Source organism: Diabrotica undecimpunctata, chromosome 4, assembly GCF_040954645.1.
Source record: "Diabrotica undecimpunctata isolate CICGRU chromosome 4, icDiaUnde3, whole genome shotgun sequence".
NCBI classification, from domain to species: Eukaryota; Metazoa; Arthropoda; class Insecta; order Coleoptera; family Chrysomelidae; genus Diabrotica; species Diabrotica undecimpunctata.
The window spans coordinates 101,472,526-101,498,759 of NC_092806.1; the positions used below are offsets into that span (position 1 = coordinate 101,472,526).

The window sequence follows — 26,234 nt, forward strand, 5'->3', positions numbered from 1 at the left end:
GACTCTATATCTGCACCAGCCTTTGCTGCCGAGATTAAGTGATCCGTTTTCATTCTAGGAGCAGAACAGAATTTGTATGCCAGGCTTGGCTTTTATAGCTAAAAAATACATGTCGTTGGTTGGAAGTTCGGTGGCATCAGAGAGACTGGTGTCATCATTGAATGATATTGTGTCAGATGAGAGAAGCCGCTTAACCGACCAACATATATATCAACAAGTTTTTCTCAATAGGCTTCATGAAAAATACTGGCCAACATAATGCTAAATCCATTTCATATAATATAACCTATTTGTAAGCTTCTAACCTATACTTTTTGACTTAAAATATTACTTCATTCTACTTATATTATACTTTTATTGTATATTATTGTAATATTTATATATTAATCTTACGCTATATTATATTTAATAATAATCAATAAATATATAATAATAATAAAATAATAAATAAATATAATAATTAGTAGAATAAAATAGTTTTATTAAAAATTGTGTTTTATTTATATTTATATGGATGTTCTTTCGATAGTACTAATTTTGATTATATTGATATCGAGTCGAATGTAGTATCGCAAACTAAAGTGCATTGTAAATGTAACTTTGTAACCTATTTTAATAACAAAACCGAAATCCGGTTTTTGGAAAACCGGTTTTTTTTGGCCGGTTATAACCGCCAGGTTAAACCGGTATAACCGAAAACCGGTGTTTTGTCAAAAACCGCCATTCCTACTTGGAGGTACTTGCTATTTAGATAAAATTTTCTAAATTAAAAAAATGTTTCTAAACAAAAAAAGTTATTGCAAATTAAACCAGAAACTAAGCATGTTTTTCAATTGTTTATAATTATTAAAATAAACAATAAAAACATATACATTATATTGCGTAATGTAAGTTTCTATTTTATGTAGTTACTACAGTTGCAAAATATGGGCACAATCGGTCACAAAGTTTTTAAACAATTATATTTGTTTATCCCGTTTTAGAGAACAGAGGTCATTTTGAAATAGCTGTAGAGGTGCTCTGTTAATACTTGGAATGTTATTTTTTGGTCTGATTCTCTTTATAAGGTCTTAAATTTTTATGGTTTTTAACACCATTACTCTTAAGTACTAACATCTTAAATCAATAGCATAAACACCAACTAATCGCCGGACAGACGGGTTTAACATTTTAGTGGATATTTTTTTTTGTTAAATATTTTAATGAAACAAAAATATTGCGATGATTTACTGAAATCATTAGTTATCTAAAAAACACAGTAATTAATATTATTTATCTGTATCTAATAAAATAAAAAACATTATAACAAGAATGGATTGATTTTTTGTGTAAAAATTTTAACACAAAAAAACAGACAGTCACTAAAGTTGGTAGAGTGTAGCGCACTCCAAACCAATCTTTTTCGCACATTCCAAGCAAATTGGTTTTTGACAATGAAAGCATATATAAGCTGTTATAAGTAAGCACAGACCTTTCTTCTTCTAATTTTTCCACTCTTACTTCTGGACGCCCGTGAGGTTCATCTATACCCAGTATCTCGCATATACTTAACTTTAGCTTTCTAGGTAAAGAGGAACTTTCTAGTCTTCTGTTTAGCTGAGGTTGGATAAGTTGAAATGCCAGTTTTTCAATAAAATTGGGCCTTTCTAAATAAGTATAATATTTTTAAAAGACTTATAAGAAATATAAGCATTTACTGTACTTATATCAAACATTCTGAAAAATATAGCCATAGGCCAAGGGCGAGTTCGACGACTGCTTGTCAATTTGCCACATTTTTTGTCCACTTAATCGACACCACCCTTTGTTAAATTATAATCCACTATTATATGTGGTTTTTTAGTATCTATATCCTGTGGCTGCGTGATGAGATGATGATACCAATATTATGGGTTTCTGTGTTCTTAGTGAAAGTAAAGTAAAGTGTTTTGTAAAACCGTATATTGCCGTTACTTCGTTTTATCATTATCGTTTTATCATTATCTGACCTTCCACCTCCAATTTACATCTTAGTAAATTTGCTGTTGTTGCCATATTTTTTTTTTGGGAAAATTAACATGTACAATTTTCAGTTGGTTATATTAAATTGGTGCAGCATTCGTTGTTAATCATCTTCACTCTGAGATACTACTATTGCTTTGTCTACATAGCAGATTATTTAAAGTTGTTTTTTTCCCATTTTGTATCCTTTTTTAGTTCTTTCTTTGTTTATTATTTCCTCCATAATCAGGTTGCACAATAGAGGACTCAGGGAATCTCACTGTCTGATCCCATTGCCAGATTTTATAGGGTCATTTAGTTCTTCTTCAACTTTTAATTTTATTGTGTTTTTTTGGTAGATATTTTCGATCGTTTTGATTTGTCCTAGAGGTATCTTTCTTGCGTACAATAAGTTGGTAACGTCCTCTAATTTTACCAGATCAAATGCCTTCTTAAAATCCACGAAACATATTCATTCAACACACGTTGCAACAGTGCATCAACACACGTTGATGCATCGTCATGACCTAACACCTTGTTGTTTTTCTGCTAGTGTTATAATTTCATTTAATTTATTTGGTATTACTTTGTTAGTAAATTTAAAGCAGTGTTGTGTTTAATAAAGTAATTCTTCTGTAATTTTCCAAGGTCGATTTGTCTTCCTTTTTAAAGAGAGGTATTAGGATGATTGATCTCCATTCTTGAGGAATTCTATTTTGCTCTATTATTTTTTGGATTAGTTTTAATAGCTGTTTGGTCAGATCTGATCCTCTGTACTTTACAAGTTCATTCAGTACTCTGTCCTCTTCTGGTCATTTTCTATTTTTTAATTTCCTGAACGATTCCGTTACCTCTTTCTCCTCAATATTTATTTCTTCGTTTGTCATTACCTCCGGTGTTTGTTCTTTATAATCGTAAACTTTATTTGGTTATAGTTAACTTTATCAAATAAGAATCGAAAGTAATCTAGTCTGCCCATGTTTCCTTCTGAATGTTTATTTGTTTTTATTATGTTGTTTATCCCTTTTTTGTCATCTGGTCATTCTCTATTGTGTTCCGTTCTAATTTGTCTAACTAACATATTTTTGAGTAGTTTGTAGTGGCTATAAGCCTAATGTGTTGGTTGTGTTGCGTATTGTAAAAACACTTTCTTCTTTTTTTCACATTTTGTCTTTACTTCCTCTATTAATTATTGGATTTTCTTGTGATATGTTAGTGTTCGTTACTTTCCTATCTTAAAGTGGTTCTGTTGCTGCGTTAGTTATGCTATTTTTGAGTTTTTCCCAGCTTTCCCTGATGTTATTGTTTTCTAATAATGTACTCCCAGTGATCTTCTTTAATATTATTTTTCTGCATAAGTATAACGCGAATTTCTTATTTTTAGTCCTTCGAATTTAATTTTTGTTTGTGTTGGCGCCGCTTTCTTAGGTGTGAACTATTTCATGATGATTCTTATTTTACATAATACTAGGTTATGGTCGCTACCTACATCTACTGAGTTATTATCATTTTTCCTCTGACTTGATCTACTACTTGTTGTAATTCGTTATAAAACTTTTCCCTTATTGTTTAAGGTTTGTTATTTTCTGGGCTGTATACTACGATAATTTTTAGGTCTTCCTTTTTTATTCCTAACTTTGCTGTTACAATCCTTTTGGATATGTCTAAACTCTCTTTGATGTGATTTTGGTATCTTTGGTATATTAGTTAGGCTTCACATTCTTTGGTCCTGTCTTCTTTTGCGACTCCACTGTAGGAGTCAATTTTGATTATCCCCGTGTTATTTTATTTCCTGTAGAGCTCAAAGTTCTGTTTGTTTCTCATTCAGGACTTTCAGCGTCTTTATAGTATGAATTCAGTTCCGAGGCTGTACATTGTTTCTTTAAGCAGTATTCGTTTTGACGACTGGTAGGTTGCTAACCTTGCCAATCACCCTCCACATTTTATCCGCGCTGGGAACTGGCTATGGAAACGTCAGAGCTACTCAATCCACCCCGCAATTGGCCCATGTAGTAATACAAGCCTTATCTAGGGCAAATAAATATTTTTTTAACTGTACTGACAGTGTACGAAACATTACGACTGATTCTTAAACAATATTTTTTTTACTGAATATGAAAATAAATTATAATTAAATAAGAAACTAAAATACGGTTGTCAAAGGCTCAAAAATATTTTATATCTTTCTTTAAAAATAATAGAAATGTGGATAATAATTTTATTAGTTATTTAAGTTAGCTGCTGTATCACCGATCACACGTTCCAAAAAAATATACCAAAGTTTTGGCAGCTTCTATTAGGTTTTGGATTCATCTTTAATGGACAGTATATACAAATTTATAGGGGCTGTTTATTTTTAACATTTTTTAGTTAATACAATATAGTCTCCAAGAAGACCCCAAAATCCCTGTGACTTATCCACTTTCAATATTGAATTTTTTTTTGTTCTTTAGATTTTTTGATTATTAGAATTAATTTTCGAATCTACTGTTTACTTTTAAAATAATTGCTATTTTTTTTATAATAACATCATTTTCTAATTTAATAATTCAACAATTTCACCGTCTGCTTCTACTTATTAAATCGAACAAACTGGTGACTCTTGATCTGTTTCGTGACTATATCTCGACATCTTAACTAAAAATTACTGTCATTTTGTTTAGAGTAAATAAAAAAAACTATTTTTTTTTATTAAACTAAGCATAACAAAGCAGAAAAAGATAATCTCAAAAATATGATAAAAGAAGAAAAGCAGTATCGAGAAATGTCATCAAAAATTATGAACAAAAAGAGAAATAGCATATCACAAGTTGTAAGAATTGTCTAAGATCGAAAACATTTAAAGAGATGTAATAATAGAGATAAATAATTTTAAAATAAGATAAGAACTTTCAATACCCCTGGTGGTTAAAGGAGATCCAAAAATAATAATAAGAAGAAAATAAACCAAGAAAATCTTAGTTCGTTTAAATTAGTATGCTATCACTGTAAAATTAATAAATGGCAATATTGTAAGTAGTTCAGATTCTTTGTCATCACAACAGATAATATTACTCAGTAACACCAATCTAGCGTAAACCGCGCTTTCCATTTGGGCAGTTTAATTTAAAGGCGTATAATGATATTTTTTCTGTAGGTATATCTTCTCCTTCTTTTGGTGTCATCGCCCGCCAAAGGTTAGCAATGATTGCAGCTTTATCTTTGATGCTGCCGATTTAAATTGCTCAATGAAGGTGCAGCTTAACCATTCACGGAGGTTCCTTACCCATGAGATTCTTCCTCTTTCTCTCAATCATCACCAAAATATTTTAGTTTTTCCTTCTGGGTGGTAAATATTAGTTCACGTCATTTCTGAATTAGGTTACATATTTGCTCATTATTTTGACGTTTAGTCCAAGAAATATTTAACAGGTGTATATACGTCTACGTTTCAAAAGCTTCCAATCGGTTTTAGATCTGTATAGAACATAATATAATGCAATATTATTTAAATTTATTGTCCTAGTAATTTATTTACCCACTGTTTATTTTAGAGGCTTTCTTGGATCAATAGTAGCAGTTGTTGTTGGAGCAAGTATAGTTGATTACATAAATCAAGGTAATGATATTATTTATTAAGAGCAATATTTTTTTAATTAATTTACATATATCTATATAATAAATAAAATTCTCGTGTCATAGAACGATTATTATGAAATTTTATGTGAATTCGGTAGGCCTAAGGATAGGTTGTAATCTCTTTTTTATACCCCTAAGGGGTAAGAGTGGTTTACTCCAAATATTTTTTTTATTAAAATAAAATCCACAAGGAAAATAATACCTGCAGCTGGCTGTATACCACGTATCACAAAAAGAGGTTAATCTTTGTATATGGGTATATTTTATAAAAACCCTAAAAGGGCTACATTAAAAACACGAACGTTTTCGGAACAACAGTTCCATCATCAGGTTAAAATATAGGTTACCATGCCTGAGCCAACAAAATATTTGAGTAAAAACCCTTTAAAATATATTGTGTTACCAAAGATAGTACATATTGTTGATAATATTATTTGATGTTTAATATTTTAATTAAATTTTACTTCAGGTAACATAAACCCATGCTTTAAGTGAGTTCCAGTGTCCGGAGAGTAAACCTCTTCAAACGGACTTCAGCTGGTAACTGATTGACAATCAGTAGCCCTTTTAGGGTTTTTATAAAATATACCCATATACAAAGATTAACCTCTCTTTTTTTCATTTTTTTTTATTCTTTAAACAAAATTGTCAATTTTTATGTTTTTCAAATGTGGCATTCAAAAATATATACATCCTTTAATGTTGACTCTTCTATCACCAACCCCTATTTGTTAATAGCTATATTGATGTCACAGAGTTTTTATAAAATTTAATATGTATATTAGGTTAAATATACCACTCTAAGTTTTCTTACAGGAAAGTTGTTTTCATTTAAATCAATTGACACCGTTACATTCAAATCAGGATCACGGAGTCAACTATACTACAGAGTTTTTGAAATTATTGGAATTGTCTGGGCCCCTACCTAATAATTTTCAATTAATAGCATTATCAGTAGTTGTTATTATGATGCGTAACATCAATAAACCTCGACTGTGCAATGAAACGAGACTGACTGTAAAAAAGCCAATAAATATAATAATAATATCATTGAGGCAACGACCGTGAAGAAAAAATACAAAGAAGAGGATGTCTTGACCGCGTATACCGAATACCCGCGTATACCGATAATTCCAACGAACGTACCATATGATTTTAAACGTTTAAAATTTTCCGTGATTCTGGCTTCTGCGATGACAATAAACAAATCACAAAGCCCACCGTTGGAAGTTTGCAGAATTACTTTAGAGTCTCCATGTTTCGCGCATGCACAATTATTTGAGTGTCGAAAAACCCTCAATGTTATATATTTATGCAATGCAAAAATAAAACAAAAATATTTTTATCAGAAAGCATTAAACTAATAATCAAATCTGACCAGTTAAAAAACAAAATACTCATTGATTACAAGATAACAGCTACGAATAAAGAAGAGATAACTCTTTTTTTTATGATACCAATGGCCATGTCTGTTATTTTTCAAGATTTCGTCTTTAACATAGTACAGACTGTAGTCGCTGATGTCGCATTATACCGATTTCTATTTAAAAAAATTAACGATTACGTCACTACACGTACAACGGTGACATCATCCCTACTACATGTACGTTATAACATGGGTATTTTATAACAAAAATTCACCTATTTCGGGATTTCCCTCAAAACTCGACGGCTCTCGAAATAATGATAATATTCCATAATTTAGCCGTTCACTGTATAATTTCAGTTACAATCAGTGCAATCTCAATTATAATTTAGATATTATCAACTTATATGATACTGCACTTTTGCCACAATATTCAGACACAAATTTAAGAACTTTTGGTACTGGAAAGATTATCATTATCATCAACAGCTGTTCCATCCATCCTCTGACGTAAACCTTCATTAGGCGTGTTCATTCATTTCTGTTAGTCGTCTTTTGTATCTATTCGTGACCAGACAATCGCTTGATATTTTCAGTACATCTGGTTTTAGGTATGCTTTTTCTTCTCTTGTTTGGTGTTTGTCTCCATTTAATAATTCGCTTCGTTCAACGGTTGTGTTTCATTTTTCTTATGTGTCCTTCCCAGTTCAATTTTAACATGGCAATCTTTTGGATTACATCTGTAACTCTTGTTTTTCTTTTTATTTATTCTTTGGACTTGCGATCACTGAGCTTAATATTAAGAATTCTTCATTTCGTAGCTCTCTAAGTAACATTTTTGTTAAATGCCCATGTTGCACTTCCATATGCCAGTAGCGGCAACAAGTACTGATAGAAAGGTTTTGACTTTAAAGTATTTGGTAAGCTTAATTTAAATACCTTAATTTAAATTACCAAAATATTATTATTTTAATAATCTACCGAATTCTGTCCATGCTAAGTAACATCTACTATATAAATCAGCATTTAAGTTAAGCTTTATTTATTCGATTTTTTGTCCTAAGTACATAAACGACTCGGCATTTTCTATATTATTATTGTCCAGAATTATATCCTTAGTTATTTCTAGAGATTCATTTGTTAGATATTTAATTTTTGCTAAATTTATTTGTAGTCCTCTATTTTTGTTGGTTTTTTATTTAGGTATAATAGCATTTTTTGCAATATTCCATATTATATGTTGCTGTAAGCACAACATCATAGGCAAGTATCAAGTGATACAAGTTTTTGCCGTCTACCGTCATTTCTTTATTTGTCGATTATAAATTCGGATTATATTTTCTAGACCTAAAGTAAATAGCTTGGGTGAAATAGAATCTCCTTTTCTGACCCCTCTCTGAAGTTTTATTTTTTTCTTCTGTTTTCACTTTTCGACGTTTGATTATCATATATACACTTAATGATTTTTTTATATCGGTCATCAACTCTATTGCTTAAGGCGTAAAGGATGGCCCAAATTTCTATGGGGTCAAATGTCTTCTCGTAATCTACCATAGCTATTCAGAGTATTATATTGATATTAGTTTAATTTTTCAATTAGTTTTTGTCTTAATTATTATATGATGTGTGGTACTATACCCTTTTCTAAATCCCGTCTGCTCCCGAGGCTGATACCTATCCAGTTTGCTATGCATAACGGTATTCACTAACAAATCACTATTAACCTGCGCAAGTAGATTAAACAATCATAGACGGCGTTGGTTATCAGTATTGTGTCTTTTTAGTTAAGTAGTGTACACGATGAGATAATGACACGTACTTCAGATTTTTTTTTAGTTTTACCAAAATAATTTGGGTAAATATATTTTACGTGTTATAAATAAGGTAAGTAAAAAGCATGATTTCTTACGGTATACAGTACTATGCATATGTTTCTCATAATGATACCTTTTGTTATTGTTGTTTACAAACAACGTCATGCATAACTAGTAAAGTTTTTGCTTTAGATAAAATAACATGGTTTGGAAAGATAACAGGCCGCTGACTGATAAGAAACTTGGCGATAGAATAGATAGGCTTTGGGATAACGAAGATGGGTTTGATGGTGATAATTATAATATTGTCGACCCAGGTTTCTTACCTTGACGAACAAGTTGGTACATATATAAACCAAATAATGAGGATTCTGAACCAGTAAATGAAATGAATAAGAATGCTCTAGATACTAATATAGGTATCTCTATGGAGGAGGATCCTCCACAAACTCTGGTTTACTCCAAGGGCAAAGGTATATTTTGCAATAAATTTGTTATTAAAAATACTAGATGTTTAAAAATACTAGAAAAAAAATTGAACAACAGCCAGTGGAAATTAGAGAAAATCAGAGTCTTCCAAATTATATCCAAGAACTATAAAGTCACTATAAAAATTTTAATTTATTGTTCACAGCTAGCCGTTTCGACAAAATTATGGAGGAGTCAAATTTATGTACCATACAGTAGAATCCTAATAAACCCCCAAATATTACATAAATTGATATAAAGCAGTTTATTGTAATAACATATATTATATGTCCCTTGTTTATTTACCCAATACACGGGCATATTGGTCAGAAAAAATTGGTTTTGAGAAAATAAAAAATCCTATGGCAGTCAACAGGTACAACAGAATCAGATGATTTTTACATTTCAATATTAACGAGAATGCCCTAAATCGTAACAATCCAAAAAAGGACACAGTTTATAAATTATACCAATAACTGGCCACCTCAATAAAGTATTTTTGATCGGAATTCCTTTGGAACAATGTGTGTAGCTCTATAAACAGATTTATCCTACCAAAGCTAGGCACTACATAAAGCAGTACTTACCAAACAAGCCTCCTTCCAAGTCACCACTTCAGCTTCAATTTACATCTTAGTAAATTTGCTGGTGTAACCATGCATTTCGTCTTTTTTGGGAAAATTAACATGTAAAATTTTCTAGCGGTTATATTAAATTAGTGCAGCATACGTTGTATATCGTCTTCACTTTGAGAGAGTAGTATTGCGTAGTCTGCATAGCAGATTATTTTAAGTTCTTTTTCTTCTATTTTGTATCTTTTTTTAGATCTTAATTTTTTTAGAGTTATCTCTCTTGCGTACAGTAAGTAGATAACGTCTTTTGATTTGACCTGCTCAAATGCCTTCTTAATGTCTACGAAACATAGATATGCCGATATGTTCTATTCTAATGATTTCTCTTGCACTTGCCTCATTATAAATATAGTGTCGGTGCTTGATCTTCCCGACCTAAAACCTTGTTGTTCTTGTGCTAGTAATATAATTTTATTCAGTTTATTTGTTATTACTTCGGTTGTTAATTTTAGTGTTGTGTTTAATAAATTATTTTCTCTGTAATTTTCCGATTTGTCTCCCTTCTTCAAGAAAAGTATTAGGATGATTTTATCTAACAGTGTTATTATGTACCTCCTTATGTCTTCTCTAGACTTTTTCTTAATTATTTTGTTGAAGAATGGAAAATAAAAAATAAAATACGTCTACATCTTTAAAAGAGTCCCTTGCAATAAAAATCGGCCTGTTTCAGCATATTTTCAAAATCCAAATATCGAATGTGGTGTAATGAAAGAAATTACTGTATGTAAGTAATGTATAGAAAAAAAAAGGTTGTATATATATATATATATATATATATATATATATATATATATATATATATATATATATATATATATATATATATATATAATAAACTAAGGTACAGAAGAGTGGTGGGTTTTTCGGTCAAAGTGGAGAAATAAAAGACAAAGAAGGTGGCTACTTCATCTATTTATTGAAGACGTTTCGCTTTCTGCTCAGAAAGCATCATCAGTTCATCTAAAAAGAACAATATGAAACCAAACATCCATAGAGAAGTTACAATAAAAGTGTGTTACCTTACAAAGACATGTAGCAGTCAATGATGTTAAAAATATGAAAAAGCTTACGAAACTGGACATTCAGAGTTAACGTTGTATAAAACAATTAATTGAAACTTGGTATAGTTTGCAATTTAACAAAATTAGCACAGCAAAAGAACATGTGATAAACATACATGTATATAAAAAAGTTATTATAAAAACTTAAGTAAAAAACATTAAGGTTTATTTTAAAGTGTAAAGAACTAGAAAGATCATGAGAAAGCACTTCCAACAATTTATTTAATAAATTAGATTTTAATTTTGACTTTAGGTAACATTATAAGTTATTTAAGATTAATATAGTAATAAAAATAAAATGAAGTTACCAGTCTTAAGCTTACTGAATCTCGCCGGTAAATGAATTAACAGGTTTAACACCCACGCACACAACGTGAATAGAAATGGCCTTGAGGTCAAAATGACACAAACAGCAAGGCAAACTACCAACCTCTATATAATAGGGCGGTATATTCAAAGAATGTGATAAATTTGGTTGACAGCTTGTCGTTAAAAAACCAAACAATGAAAGGAAAAGGTGGTTAAGATCACAATTTGCCCTACAGTGATTGATCTGTCAACAAAGAACAAAGCATGCGAAGTCAATCCAAAATACCATATATTATAATATTATTATGACGTCACTGGTTAGCCAGCCAACAGGTTAAGATTAATACAACTTCCACAGTCCAAAGGTTCAAAAGATTTGGGACCGTAATGAAAAAGATTCTATGAATCAATTTCAGTTTAAGATTTTATCAAACAAGTTCATCAAAAAGAACAATTACTTAATTATGTAAAAGTGATATTGACAAATAATTAATAAAATATAAGATGATAAATCTTAGTTAAGGAAGGAATACTTTATTTTATTTTTATTTAAATTTATTATATGAAAATGTGATAAAAAAAAACCCCATTGTGGGACAAAATTTAAGTAAACAACATATCAAGCCTAATTCTGCAAAATTAATGCATGATAAATTTGGCTTAAATTACTAATGTCGGTTCTCTTATTAAGGGTATTTGGATGTTTTAATATTGAACACATTTCTAAAAACTGTCTTTTAACGAGATTGCGTTCAGTGCCAAGAATTTTAACTTCATTAAAGTTTACTTCTTGCTTAGTGTTAATAGCATGTTGGGCAAGAGCACAAGTATGCTTAGATAAATTGGGACAGAGGTGTTTTAGTTTTAGAAAACAAATTCATGACAGCCTTAGCATTCTTAATAGCAATTTTAACCGGTACATTGTTATGTTTGTACAGTTTAACGAAATTCTCAGTAACTTGAGGAAAATAAGGTAAAGATGAGTAATGGGTAGTTGGATTCCCAAGTACAGTATTAGGCAGAACAGTGTTGTTAATTGAATTATTCGATATTATTAAAGTTGGTCACCATTGGGTATGTCATTTAAAGAAGAACCATAGCTTTGAACGAAAAGGTATTTTTTAATAAGGGAGGATGGATGGGAATTCTCAATCAGAATATTTTTAAGTAATTGTTTTATACACCGTTAACTCTGAATGTCCAGTTTCGTAAGCTTTTTCATATTTTTAACATCATTGTCTGCTACATGTCTTTGTAAGGTAACACACTTTTATTGTAACTTCTCTATGGATGTTTGGTTTCATATTGTTCTTTTTGGATGAACTGATGATGCTTTCTGAGCAGAAAGCGAAACGTCTTCAATAAATAGATGAAGTAGCCACCTTCCTTGTCTTTTATTTCTCCACTTTGACCAAAAAACCCACCACTCTTCGAGTGTACCTTGGTTTATTTTGGATTGACGGTCGTACTCCTTTTCTCAATATATATATATATATATATATATATATATATATATATATATATATATATATATATATATATATATTAGAAAAATTAATAAATATAAAATAATATCACATAATATTTAATATTTAACTGAACCAAAATTGTGTATTTCGTATTCTTTAATACGGAGTAGTTGCATAATTATTTTATAAATGTGGAGTATTCTAATTCTTCGAACGAGTGTAGAGTAAACCAATTTAAGTGTGATACTTCTAGATTTAATAACGAACTGAATTTTAGAAATTAGAATAAACTCCACTCAGTATAGATGTTTTCTTCTCCCTTGTCTACTTAACATTGAAAAGATCCAAAATAACCACAGCTCTTACCTGACACAGGGTAGACTCTTTGGAGTGGCAAACTCATTATTCATTTTTTTTTTATTTTCTAAAAGTTTAATAAATTGTTTACCTTTATATTAATTATTCTTACAATTGTAACTTCTCATGTGCTATAAAATTATTTTTGAGTGATAAATAATCTTTAGATATTTTGTTCATGTTGTTTAATAATAGCAAACAAGTTTTTTTACGGACAATATTTGCTTGGCTTTTAAAAAAGGTTTCTGAAAAACATTATCTGTAAGCTTAAATGTTCTTATCAAATATTTAACCTTTCCTCTCATTTTGATGACATTTTATGTTGTATCTTCACACCCTTGTTGGCCCCTTTTATCATCCAATTCATATTTGTCCACGACAAAATCCATTACATTCTAAAAGCACATCACTTATAACCTAAAACTACGACAAGAATCGGTCTGTTGATTCTCCCTAAAAACAATCAGCTCAACGTTGGCATAGTCGTGCATATTCATACGGCAAATATTATTTTAGGTAAATCGAGCCAGTTAGTCTCCGTTCTTTCAGCGTATTCAAATGGAAAGCGTTTGTTTTCGACGGAAAGTAGGACTGGAGAATTGAATTGTTTACACGGCCTGAGATACATCAGCATTTGCTACATAGTCGCTGGCCACAGATATGTGCACAGCATGGTGTTTCCGACAGCGAACTCGGTTGATTTCATACATGTGAGTATATACACATAACTCATAACTACAAATCTAAACTTGTTGCCAAACAATAACACTGTAAAGGTACAAAAAATGTAGCTTCCTTTTTAAAAATAATAAAACGAGTTTATCCATGTTAGTGTCAAACATATAGAGCTATGGTTTCACCATCTGATATATATATATATATATATATATATATATATATATATATATATATACATATATATATATATATATATATATATATATATATATATATATTATATATATATATATATATATATATATATTATATATATATATATATATATATATATATATATATATATATATATATATTAAAACTATAATTGTTGTAGAAATATGTTCACATTTTTGTGCATTACTTGTTGTTAATATATTAGTTTGGCAAAACGTCAAACAATTTTTAAATTTTTTAATTTTCATTAAAATTGAATCACAGGTATACATACTATGATTAAACATAAATATACAATACAAAATTAAACATAGGCAACAAATATAAGAAAACAATTTCAGATCAAATTATCATTCGCAGATTTTAAAACATAAAGTGGTATTTATTCTAATCATAAATAGTTTTCACTCTATAAAAAGCTTATCTGTTTGCAATTTGTTTGTTTTATGTCATGAAAATATATATATATATATATATATATATATATATATATATATATATATATATATATATATTTATATATATATATATTTATATATATATATATATATATATATATATATATATATATATATATATATATATATATATCGATACCTTTTTGCCATAACATCGTAAGTAACAAATTTATGGAAAACAGTTTTATTGAAGCATCATATCTATCAATCCGCCAGGCACCTCCCAGCAAAATTATCGTAAGGTGTAATAGCATAGTCTTGGAGAAAAAACCGAATTTGCTGTAACGTAAGTAACATAAAAATGTGAACAAATCTATTTTGTAGTTGTGAAAACATCGCATGGTCACTAAAACATCGTAAGGTGCAAGTCACGTGGTACAAAAATTGCTACTTACGATGCAGCGAAGTGCGTTACGATCTGTTAGTGCACTGTGTTTAGCCGCCGATTCAGAATGTAAGTACCACAAAATAATTTTTTCGGTAATTATTTATGTTAGTTTAGTAAAAAATACAGTTCAAAATCAAAATTTTCTCAACATAACAGTTTTTTTTAAATTATAGAGGTTTCTTAGTAATTGTATTGGTGTGATAGGTAATGGTTGTTCTAGATTTATTTCGTCTCAAGTGAATCGTAATCCTATCTTTTTGTATTATTTTGTAGTGAGTATCATAAGGTACTACAAGTTCCATATTTTTTGTACAAGGCATCTTACCTCGGTTGACACATTTTTGGTGAATATAGGATGTTTCATCTCACGCGTAATATTGCGTAAGATTGAATAATACAAGATAAATTCCGTACCGTTCGAGCTATCGGACGGCCACACCGTTAATCACACCTGGCCAAAAAAAAGGACAAGAAGACTGGAGGCCACATTTGACTTATAATTTAAAATAATATAACTTTTATAAGTAATATTTTAAAGTCGAAAAACAAGATAAAATATTCTTTTATTTCAGATTATCGCCATGAGTAGTAGATCAAGACATCTAGTAAGATTAGCTTTGAGTTCTCAAGGAACAGAAGAATCAAATGCCATACCGTCTTTGGTTACCACTCGATCTGAGTCTTCACATGAGTTGGAGTCACTCTCACTATATGTGGGTGACTAACTTTGACAGCGAATTATATGAAATATCTTCAGTTTCGTATAATGTAAAAGACTCAGCATCTTTGTATGTATCAAGCGAATTCGAAGAGATTCCACTGGTATCACAGAAGTCCTTAGACACCATTATATACTCAGCCACATGCTCTAGAATCAGTATTCCTTCACAAGTTGGTTAAATCTCGAACTTGAAAGATTTACAATCTTCAGACGCGGTCGTAATTAGTTTAAATGAACCTATAATTTACCATATCTCTACCGACGGAACAGAAATAAAATCCAAATGTAATGTGCTAAGTTCTTCAGTTGATAATGACCTTCACCAGAACCAGCCAGTAGTTTCAACAGGACCCCCTGTGAAACTCGTTGACTATGACTTTTCCAGTAGCGAAAATGATCAAAATAGTCGTACCTGTAATACAGCTAAACGTTTTCGTCGCCACTCTTCAGAATATTCCTTTAAAGAAAATATTAGCAATGGTGACAGCAACTCGCCTGACAATAGAAAAAACCGTGCAATAAGGCAATAAGGAAAAGTAATCACAAGTTCGGTGCCAAAAAGTCTGTTAGTGAGTATCCTTGCAGTATTAAATGCCCAAAACAGTGTATTTCGAAATTTCCAGAGATAGTGAGAGAACATGTTTTCGAATTTTATTGGGGCTTGGGAAGCCTACAAAGCCAACGAGACTGGCTGCTTTCATGCATAAAAGATGTTGAAATAAAACTTCGAAAACAAGAGGCTGGAAGAAGCAGAAGACAATGTTCATACAAGTATATCATTAGGTGGAATGATGTGGAACACGAGGTGTGCCAAAAATTTTTATTGAAAACCTTGGATATTTCACAAATAACTTTAAGATATACGAAAGAAAACTCTACGTAAGCCTCATTTTCCAAAATAGATCAGAGAGGTAAGCATGTTCCCTATAGCAAGACTGGGAAAGAGCAGAAGCAGAATGTTTTAGATTTTATTCCGTTGCAATATAATTCCTCTCAGGTTTCAAAATTAATATATGCTAATGAAAACGTCAGCTACGCCAGATAAGCTAGCAGAATCCGATGAGAAAGACGAAAGCAATGAAAGGCCCCAAGATTAGATTTTTCATGATTCACATTTATTATAGCACATGCAAAAACATTAGATATTATGACTATTTGCAAGTTTATGACTAAAGCGATTTGTTGTTTAGTTAAATGCCTATTGTACGTTTTACTTTTTACAAATAAATTACCTTAAATAAACGATTTTTTATATTTTTTAATATATTATTTATGTTACTTTAAGGGGCTGTGTCTAAACATACTTTTTATCGTAAGTGCTGAGCTTACGATAACAATCACAATGTGAAATTATTTCTGAATTTACCAAAATTATCGTAAGTGTTGTGGACTTGTATAAAACTAGAGTAGCAAAATTATTTTTGGTGCTTCCAAAGTAACGTAAGTCCAATTACAAAAAAACTGAAATTATTTTGAAGAAAAATCATTACTTTACTTCAAACACTCATCATAATACGTCCGGATGCCAATTTTCACTTCAATTGGACATTTCTAAACACGTTTATTGAAAAAACTGCCGTACTGTAAAATTTACTAAACGAGACTTACGATGTTATGGCAAAAAGGTATCGATATATATATATATATATATATATATATATATATATATATATATATATATATATATATAAATATATAAAGCATATATTGTGGGCTTAAAGCTAAAACTGACCAAGTCTAAAATATCAATTTTCAGTAAATGCACTTTTAGTCTGATAATAAATTATAAATACTCAAAATATGTTTGTTTAACCCTTAACTGGTCTAGCGTCGTCTGACAGACGATTCCATATTTTTAATTATATTTTATTGGAAATTGGCACTATCCACAGGCAAGTCCTTCTATCTAATCCTTAAACTATTGGAGCTTGACAAGTGGGTGTATTTGCCACAAGTTTCTCTCAGTTTCTAAAAAGATATCGCAACAATTAGGTCGAGAGTAGTTCCTCAGACGACGCCAGACTGTTGGTGTGACTTTTTTGTGTGTCGTACATTTTTAGAAATTATGGCCGGGCCATCAAGACGAGTGCGTTTCGGCGATGACGATTATGAGAAAACTCTTTTAAAGTGGTACAATGACGAATGCAATAGTGATAGTGCTGTAGACGATATTAATCATAACATTGAATCTGAACACGATACATGTTCGGAATTTTCTGATTCTGATGAGGCTGAAGATTGTGATGAATTAGCAGTAAGTGATAGTGACAAAACCTATGATTATAGTAAAAATCGACACAGGTGGTGTACGTCAAAAGTTATCCCCTCATCTAGAACACGTAAACACAGCATTGTCATAAAACTGCCAATTCTAAAAACAAAGGCAAAAATGCTCGGTGAGGCTGCGATACCCTTGTCTGTTTGGAATATGTTGTTTAGTGATAACATTCTACAATATATTGAGCAGAATACAAATACAAAATTACGATCACTGCGTGAGAAATATTCTGCTAGTTCTATCCATCATATTAGGAAAATGGATGTTATTAAGTTAAGAGTACTTTTGGGACTCCTTGTTTACACTACTGCCATTTTCAACTCCGGTCACGAAAATATAGACCGTCTATTTGCAACAGATGGAATTGGAAATAAAATCTTCAAAGCAGTCATAAGCAAAAAAAGATTTGATGTTCTTATACTTGCTATCCGATTCGACAATCCTGAAGACAGGGAGGAACGCAAAAAAGATGATCCAACTGTAGCTATTTCATTTATATTCAATACTTTTATAGAATATTGTCAAAGTGTATACGGACTTGGTCAATCTGCCACAATTGATAAAATGCTTGTAAGTTTTCGAGGTAAATGCCGGTTTAAAATGTACATGTCTAACAAACCGGCTAAATACGGTCTCAAAATACAGTGCCTTACGGATGCACGTAATGGTTATTTATATAATGCTTATGTATATAGCGGAAAAGACTCAGATGGATTTGGTATCAGTAACGGGTACAAAAAATTCCTAAAGCCTACACAAGCTGCGTTGTTGCGCTTAGCTAAACCGCTCTTTGGTAGCAACTGAAATATCACAGCTGATAATTGGTACTCTTCTATTTAATTAGTGGATATTTTACGAACGAAAAACTTGACTTATGTGGGCACATTGAAATTTCTCATGTAGGAAAAGTGGGAAAGGCTACAGTACTTATATCTTCAATGCATAGTAGACGTTATAGTGATCCCTCTACTGAAAAACCAGAAATTATTTCTTATTATAATGAGAATAAGGGAGGTGTAGATTTCCTAGATGAGAAATGCTCCAAAAGCACCTCAAGCCGTCGGACCCAAGATGGCCCCTTAACAATTATTTTCCGCATATTGGGCATTTCTATAACAAATTCATATATTCTACATCAGTGTTACAAAAACAATCCAGTAATAAAAGAAAAAAGTGTTTTTGCTTTGGAGTTGGCTACGCAGTTAGTGCAAGATCACATGAAAAGATGAACATTCCACGTCAATCACGTCTTAGAATTAGCCAGATACTTGGAGTTCAAGAAGAACAAGAGGACAATCAGACGGATGCTTATTTTAGAAAAACGCAAGATTTGCAGTTTGTGTCCGAGTAGAAATCGCAGGATGACAAAATACCTGTGCTTGCATTGCGAAAAGCCTGTTTGTTTGGGATGTACAGAACCACTATGTAAAAATTACATATAAAATTGGTAAAGTTTGACTGATGCTGGAAACAAACATTTTTGATCGATTTTTATTTTACCTGGTTTTTTGTTTAACGTGCAGTTTAAACGTTTCTCCTAGGAATACATTTTTTTTTTAGTGTTTTTTATATTTTTTTTAAATATTTTACAAAACTATGTACTTTTTCACAACTATTTGTATGAATGTCAGTTTTTTTTTAATTTTTTTTTCTTATCCCAAATAAGGCCCAAATCTATTACGTTCACTTTTATATAAATATATCAGGGTATCTTTGTAATATTTTTTCTTAATAAAAAAATTATTTTTGAGTGTTGTTTTGATTTCTTGAAAACAGTAGTTTCACAGAATACGCCGGGCCAATTACGGTACTGCTGCAGTACCGGATCAGTTAAGGGTTAATACATGTTTAATTTATACTGTTATTTGTTTTATAATTTGATCTTTTAATTTAACCTATAAATAAAATAAAAATAGCCATTGTTCTTTTCTTTTGTCAAAAAAGTGACTTGGTCATTTTTTACTGATTTTTGAAATCTTTAAATCGTACTTGGTCAAACAATAAAATTATTATTTATTGGTGCCAACAAGCATCAGGTGCTTAAAACTGCTTTACTTATTTAGATACGGTGATCTGTAAATCAGACAAATACTTTTGTTACAAAAACTGAATTTTCTGGATTGCAGTATACCGAGGATGAATGTGTTAATGTCAGCTGCATTCGCATATGGTAAAGAGATGGCTCACCAAGTTCAGCGTATATGCTCTCAATTGGTGTACTTCTAAATGCTCGTAGTGCGATTTTTAGACCATTATTATAAATTGTGTCTAGAGATTTTAAAATATACTTTCTGGTAGAACAATAAGCGATGCATCCATAATCGAGTTTAGACCTGAATACCGATTTGCATAATGATAATATTGTATTTTGGTCTGAACACTATTTCATCATCATATAACGGGGGTCCTACGGCGATTGCCGCTTCCCGCATTTCAGCCTCCATCTTTTCCTATCTCTCCAATCTCCCTCTTCTAAGCCTCTAGATTGCATTATTTTTGTAATTTCTCTTCTCCAGGAATTTGGTGGTCTTCCCCTTTTCCTTCTTTCTGGCGGAACATACATTAAGGCTTTCTTTGGCCACCGCTCCTCCTCCATTCTCATCACGTGACCATACCATTGTAATTGCCTTCCTTGTATTCTATCTGAAAGAGTATCTCTAATTCCTGCACGGTTTCGTATTTCCTCATTCCTGATTCTTTCCATTCTCGATACTCGACATGACCTTCTAAGATAATCCATTTCCACAACGTCTACTTTATCTCGTTCATTCTTTGTCATCGTCCAACATTCGGCACCATATGTAGTAATTGGTTCTACAATTGCTCTGTATACGCGAAGTTTGGTATGCATCTTTATTTTATTTGTACACTATTTCCTGTTTGATAATGTTTTTAAGATATTTATTCTCTTATGGCAAGTTAATTGTAATTGCTTTATATGTTCTGGCCATGTCAGTTTGTTGTCTAAATGCATTCCCAAAAATTTAATATTAGGATCTACTGTTATTGGTTACCTGTATACCGTAAGATTTGACGCAGTACTTACCTTTGCTGTTTTTGCAAAAACCATGACTCTTGTTTTTGTAGTAGAAAATTCAAAGCCAGCATTCAGAGACGATGTTTCCAGTTTATTGATAAAACTTTTTATACATTTTGTCATATCATCTATATGTTTTCCATTTATAAATACCACTAAATCGTCAGCATAAGTTCGTGCTTTTAAAGGTTTTTCTATGTTTTTTAAAATATCATTAATCCCTATTATAAAGAGTGTTGGGCTAAGAACAGACCCTAGTGGTACTACATTTGTTAAGCAGTGGGTTTTCGAGCACGAATTGGAAAATGTTGATGAACGATAAACAGTGTCCCCGGATATTTCACTCATACAACGTTTTCAGAACTCTGTGTTTCCTGGCAGTATTAAAGGCATTGTTTAAGTCAAAAAATATCACTGTACATTTTCTATTAGTTGCAAACGATTCCATAATATCGCTTTCGAGTTTTAGAATATTTTCAGCCGTTGATCGATTCTGCCTAAATCCATTTTGTTCATTAATCAGTAATCTATTTTGTTCCAATGTCCACATTAATCTCCTGTTAACAATTTTTTCTAAAAGTTTGCACCTAAAACATGTAATTGTGATTAACCTGTATCATGACACACTATATCGTGATTTCTTGTCTTATAAAAGAGGTAGGACGTAGGAATTAGTCCATATTAAAGGAAAATGCGGTTGCCTCCATATGAAATTAAATAAGTCAAGTAAATGATGTTTGGCTGAGTCAGGAAGATGTTTTAGAAATATGGTTCATCGGGTCCAGGACAAGAATCTTTAAGGCTTGAAAGTGTTAAATTAAGTTCTTGAAATGTAATACGACTATTAATTGCTACGTTAGGATTTTCATTATTAGGAAGAGTATAGGTATCAGATGATGAATTTGAAGAATCTGCACGTGGATTTTTGTCGTTTGAGAGGCTTTCATAAAAACCTGCTAGAAAGTTTGCAATATCTTTATTTTGTAATTTCAATTGTTTAATAAAATTCCTCTGCGGAGTACCACAAATTTTTTTAATTTTTTGCCAGACTTCCTTGCAGCTAGTTGTGTTATTTATTTCCGATACAAACTTTTGCCATGAATTCCTTTTAGCTTGCGCTGTAGTAAGCTACGCTTTTGCCTTTAATTTTTTTAAATTAATTCTGTTTTCCGGTGTCTTGTACTTCGTTTATTATTTAAAGCAGATTTACTAATTTTTGTGACCTCTTCGCATTCTTTAGACCACCACGGTACAGGTGTACGTCACTGTATTTGGTTGGTTTTACCAATATACAATATAGCACCTTCTAAGATTATGTCATTGAGTGATTTAATGGTATCGTCAATATCATTTAATTATTTATGACTAACAATATATTGAGAAAATAAATCGAAATTTGCGTTGTTAATTTTCCACTTTGGACTAAATTCTTTATGTTTCTGCACATGGTTGAGGTTTGTAATAACTATGGGAAAGTGGTCACTTCCATATGTAAAAGGCAATACTTCCCAGTCTAAACCTATGGTTAAGTTAGCATCACATAAATGAAGATCTAGAACTAATGATTCACCTGTCGATATATTAAATCTAGTCGGATTGTCATCATTTACAATGTTTAGATGAAAATCTCTAATAGTGTTCTTTAATATTTGGCCCCTTAAATTTGTATTTTGTGAGCCCCAAATTGTATTAAGGTTATTCAGGTCACCTAAAATTAGGCGTGGTGTGGATATCTCATCAAGAAGTTTGCGGAGGTCTTTGTAACTAACTTGTATGTTAGGAGGCAAGTAAATATTACAGACGTAGAATTTTCTATGTGGTTCTGAAATTTTTACCGCAATGACCTCGAGATCAGTTATGCGTGGAAAGGCTTAATGATCTATTGAATTTTTTACCAAGATTGCCACTCCTCCACTAGCGCGATTGGTGTTCGTTCTATCATTTCAAAAACAGTTGAATTGTTTTGGTGAGTATATACTGGAAAGAGGTTAGTTTCTTGTAAGAAACTAACTAACCTCTTGTTTCTTGAAAGAGGCATATTATTTCTGGGGAGTATTCTGATTGAATAATTTGTAAAATAGGTAGGCGATGGAATAGTCCATCAATATTCCACAGTAGTATAGAGTTGAAAATTATACAGGGAGGATAATTTACTGTCTGTAATATCGTTATCTAGGTAGTGTTGTAATATATTTGTAAGTCGGGTGAAACGATGTTTCGTAGTTTTTTTCGGATATGTATGGATAAGATATGGTTAACACATTTATTAGACCAAGAAAATCGGATGTATATTCCTTGACAATTTCTATAGGGGATTGACTGCCTTGGATATTTTCAATTAGCATTATGATTTGATGATAGTTTAATAAAAGTGATGTGTAGTTTTTATTCATAAATAATTTAAGAGAATCAGAGGTTGGTGCTGTGCGTTTGGATTTTTTTGGTTTCTGGGTTTTGATTTTGTGAGATATGAGTGGGGGAGTAATTAATTGGGTATTTGTATTTAGATTTTTTATGGGGGGAGATAATGTTTGGTCATTGCTTCTTTTCACAGATGAACAGAGTGAATCTTTCGTGGTTTCCAGTGAAGCTTGTGGGTCCTTTTCTTCCGATGGTTTTACAGTTGAAGTTTTAGTGGAAATGTTCTCGTCGGCAATTGTAGTTATTTCCATTTCACTAGGCGGTTGTACATTTTCTGGAATAGAAGGAATTAAAAATGGTTTTGGAGTAGGTGTAAAATTTGGATCACCTATTCCAACGTGATGTAAGTGGCTTTCAATATCGATAGAAGAATGCGAATTTGGTGTAGAAGTAGGATTCTTTATAGTTTAGTTTTGGGCCTGGGTGGTTGATAGTATACTGTTGATGTTTGGACAATTGTCTGAAATATGCTCTAATTCCTTATATGTATAACAAATCAGATTGTCTTATAATATGAACATTCTGTAAGAGGTGTTTTTATAATTTATTTCAATAGAATCTGGAATGGTGATATTATGTGGACTGACGAATACCTGTCTTCTAAAGCTTAAGATGTGGTTATACTCAGGTAGTGAAGCACCGATTTTTTATAACGTTATAAGGAAAACGAGGTTTAAGCCTATTTCTTTTAATCCTTGGATAAGTACATCATGATGAATTGTTGTACTGACGTTAGATAACACTAGCCTTTCAGCAGGCGTTATAAGTATACATATTCTATTATTAGATAACCGAGAACAGAATAAAATATTTTTTGGAATAATTAAAGTACCTAGCGGGATTAAATTATCCTGAAGACGGGAGTAATTTATAGCACTAAAAATAATTGCTTGATCTTTAGTAGGAAATTTCTGCTCTGATGCTGCCAAGGAATAAGATTTGCTCTTTGAAGAGACGTTCTGTATAGTTACAGCCGACGAAATACCAATTTGTTATTCTTCACAGTGGTAAAAATATAGTACCTCTCTGCCCCAGCAAAAAACAACACTGGTTGTTGTTTATTCTTAATAAAATTTTAATTCTTTGCGATCGATAAACCATCCAAAAAACTATAAATCCGGTTTAGAATGCGTTTTTAAGTTTATATACTACGAAATATTTAAACTTACAGTTTGAAATAATGTTGATAAACTTTAACTGTAATTTATAACGTTTAATATTCACAGTTTAACACAAAAATATCAAGAGCCGAGACAAACGTCTTGTTTACAACTTTTGTCAGGGCCGAACTCCTTTTCTTTTTTTTTGATCGTGTTATTTTTTTTGATCCCTTTTCTCTATTCGGATTGCCGAATATAGGCCTCTCCTAATTCTCGCCAGTCATTTCTATTGTTTGTAAGACGCATTGGCCCTGCAGTTCTTTTAATATCGTCGCTACATCGCATTTGCGGTGTTCCTCGTGGTCTTTTGGCTTCAGATGGTCGCCAATTGATCGTGTTATGTTGTGGTATATTTGTTTTGAGAACACTGCCTTAAAGGATTCAAATAGAGTACCAGAAAGATATAAGTTTTATAAGAAAAAAGTTCTGAAATACATGCTACAAATAAAATTGGTAAAATAAGTTGAAAAAGCAATTATTATCCTTAGTGCAAATATCTTTAGATGAGTCAATCGCCTGTTTCTTTTTACCGCAAATAAATCAAAGTGAGCAGCAACAGTTGGGCTAATATGGCCAACATACTATACTGGATGGTTGCTTTAAACTAATATATACATTAAACAATGTGTTTAAAATATAGGTATATAGGAATATACAATATATTTTGGGTATAAAAAATATTGAAAAACGTTTACTTAAGATTCTAATGTAGAAAAGTGAAAACCAGCTTACACATTTACAAATATTCGTATTATTCCAATAATATTTGTAGTAGTTTAGATCAATTTAAATTTGTGTTTCCCTAATCGTTGATCTGGATCTTTATTACATTTGCATTCTAAGTCAGTACTGGTAGCACACGTTGTTCACAGAACTTTCTTTAGGTTTGTTCATTTTCAAGTTTCACAGTTTTGGATCTTTTAACGGCATTATATGTGTAAGATACTACGTAATCTATCTCTACGTATTTTATGAACATGTCGCTGCTAGGGATTAAGTCCGTTATATGGAAAAATCTGTTAAGAATACTGTTGTGGCATTCCTCAAAATAATTTGGCGTAGAAACTAGGTTTCATGGCATCTTGTAACGAGACAGTTCATCATTCCACAAATAATAGTAACCTGCAATTTGTACTGCTAATATAATGGCAACACTTTATAAGATCGACGGTTTGTAACTAAAACTATTTGTATCGGTATAATTCGTAATGCCAACATTTAGTTTTTTTTGGCAAACTTTGGCAAATGGAGAAACACTCTTTGTGAAACGGAACGATAATAAGTGTGTTACTATAGAATTTAATTTAGTTAATATAGAACCTCTTGCAAAAGATGTAGATGAAATGACAAGCTCAGAAGGAAAACTTTTATTTTTTAACTAAAAGCACATAATAAAGACAGTCATAGAAGGATGAATCAACACTACTGTTTATTGGAAAATATGACACTAAAATCAGAGTTAATTATCTAAAAATGTGCTAATTATAAATGATCAATTATCAAAGATGTTTATCTTTGTTTATCTTTATATATCTAATAATACGTTCGTTGGTTATTTGTATAATACAATCCAGATATACCTTAGCATCAAGTGACTTATTCATTGGTGCATAAATTGAATCGCTATATGCAGAAACAACACATGTCCAAAAAACGAATTTTTCAGCAGATGCAAAAAACATTATATTGTAAACAAAAATACATTTTCATTAAATTTGATGGTCAAAAATGATAAGTAAAGGTATTTTTAACACCGCACAATAATGGTTTTAGTTTACAAATGAAAGTTGTAGTATCTGTAAT

The 26,234-nt window shown here is 31.2% G+C and overlaps 1 protein-coding gene across 1 annotated transcript in view; it reads left to right on the forward strand.

Annotated features, from left to right (window-relative positions):
* The window catches only part of LOC140438850 (nose resistant to fluoxetine protein 6-like), a 151,377-nt gene that overhangs the window by 47,689 nt on the left and 77,454 nt on the right, over window positions 1-26,234 (forward strand). The window contains exons 4-5 of the mRNA XM_072528493.1: window positions 5,514-5,578; window positions 13,591-13,784. Coding sequence (XP_072384594.1) covers window positions 5,514-5,578; window positions 13,591-13,784 — 259 coding nt within the window. The remainder of the gene's footprint in view (window positions 1-5,513; window positions 5,579-13,590; window positions 13,785-26,234) is intronic.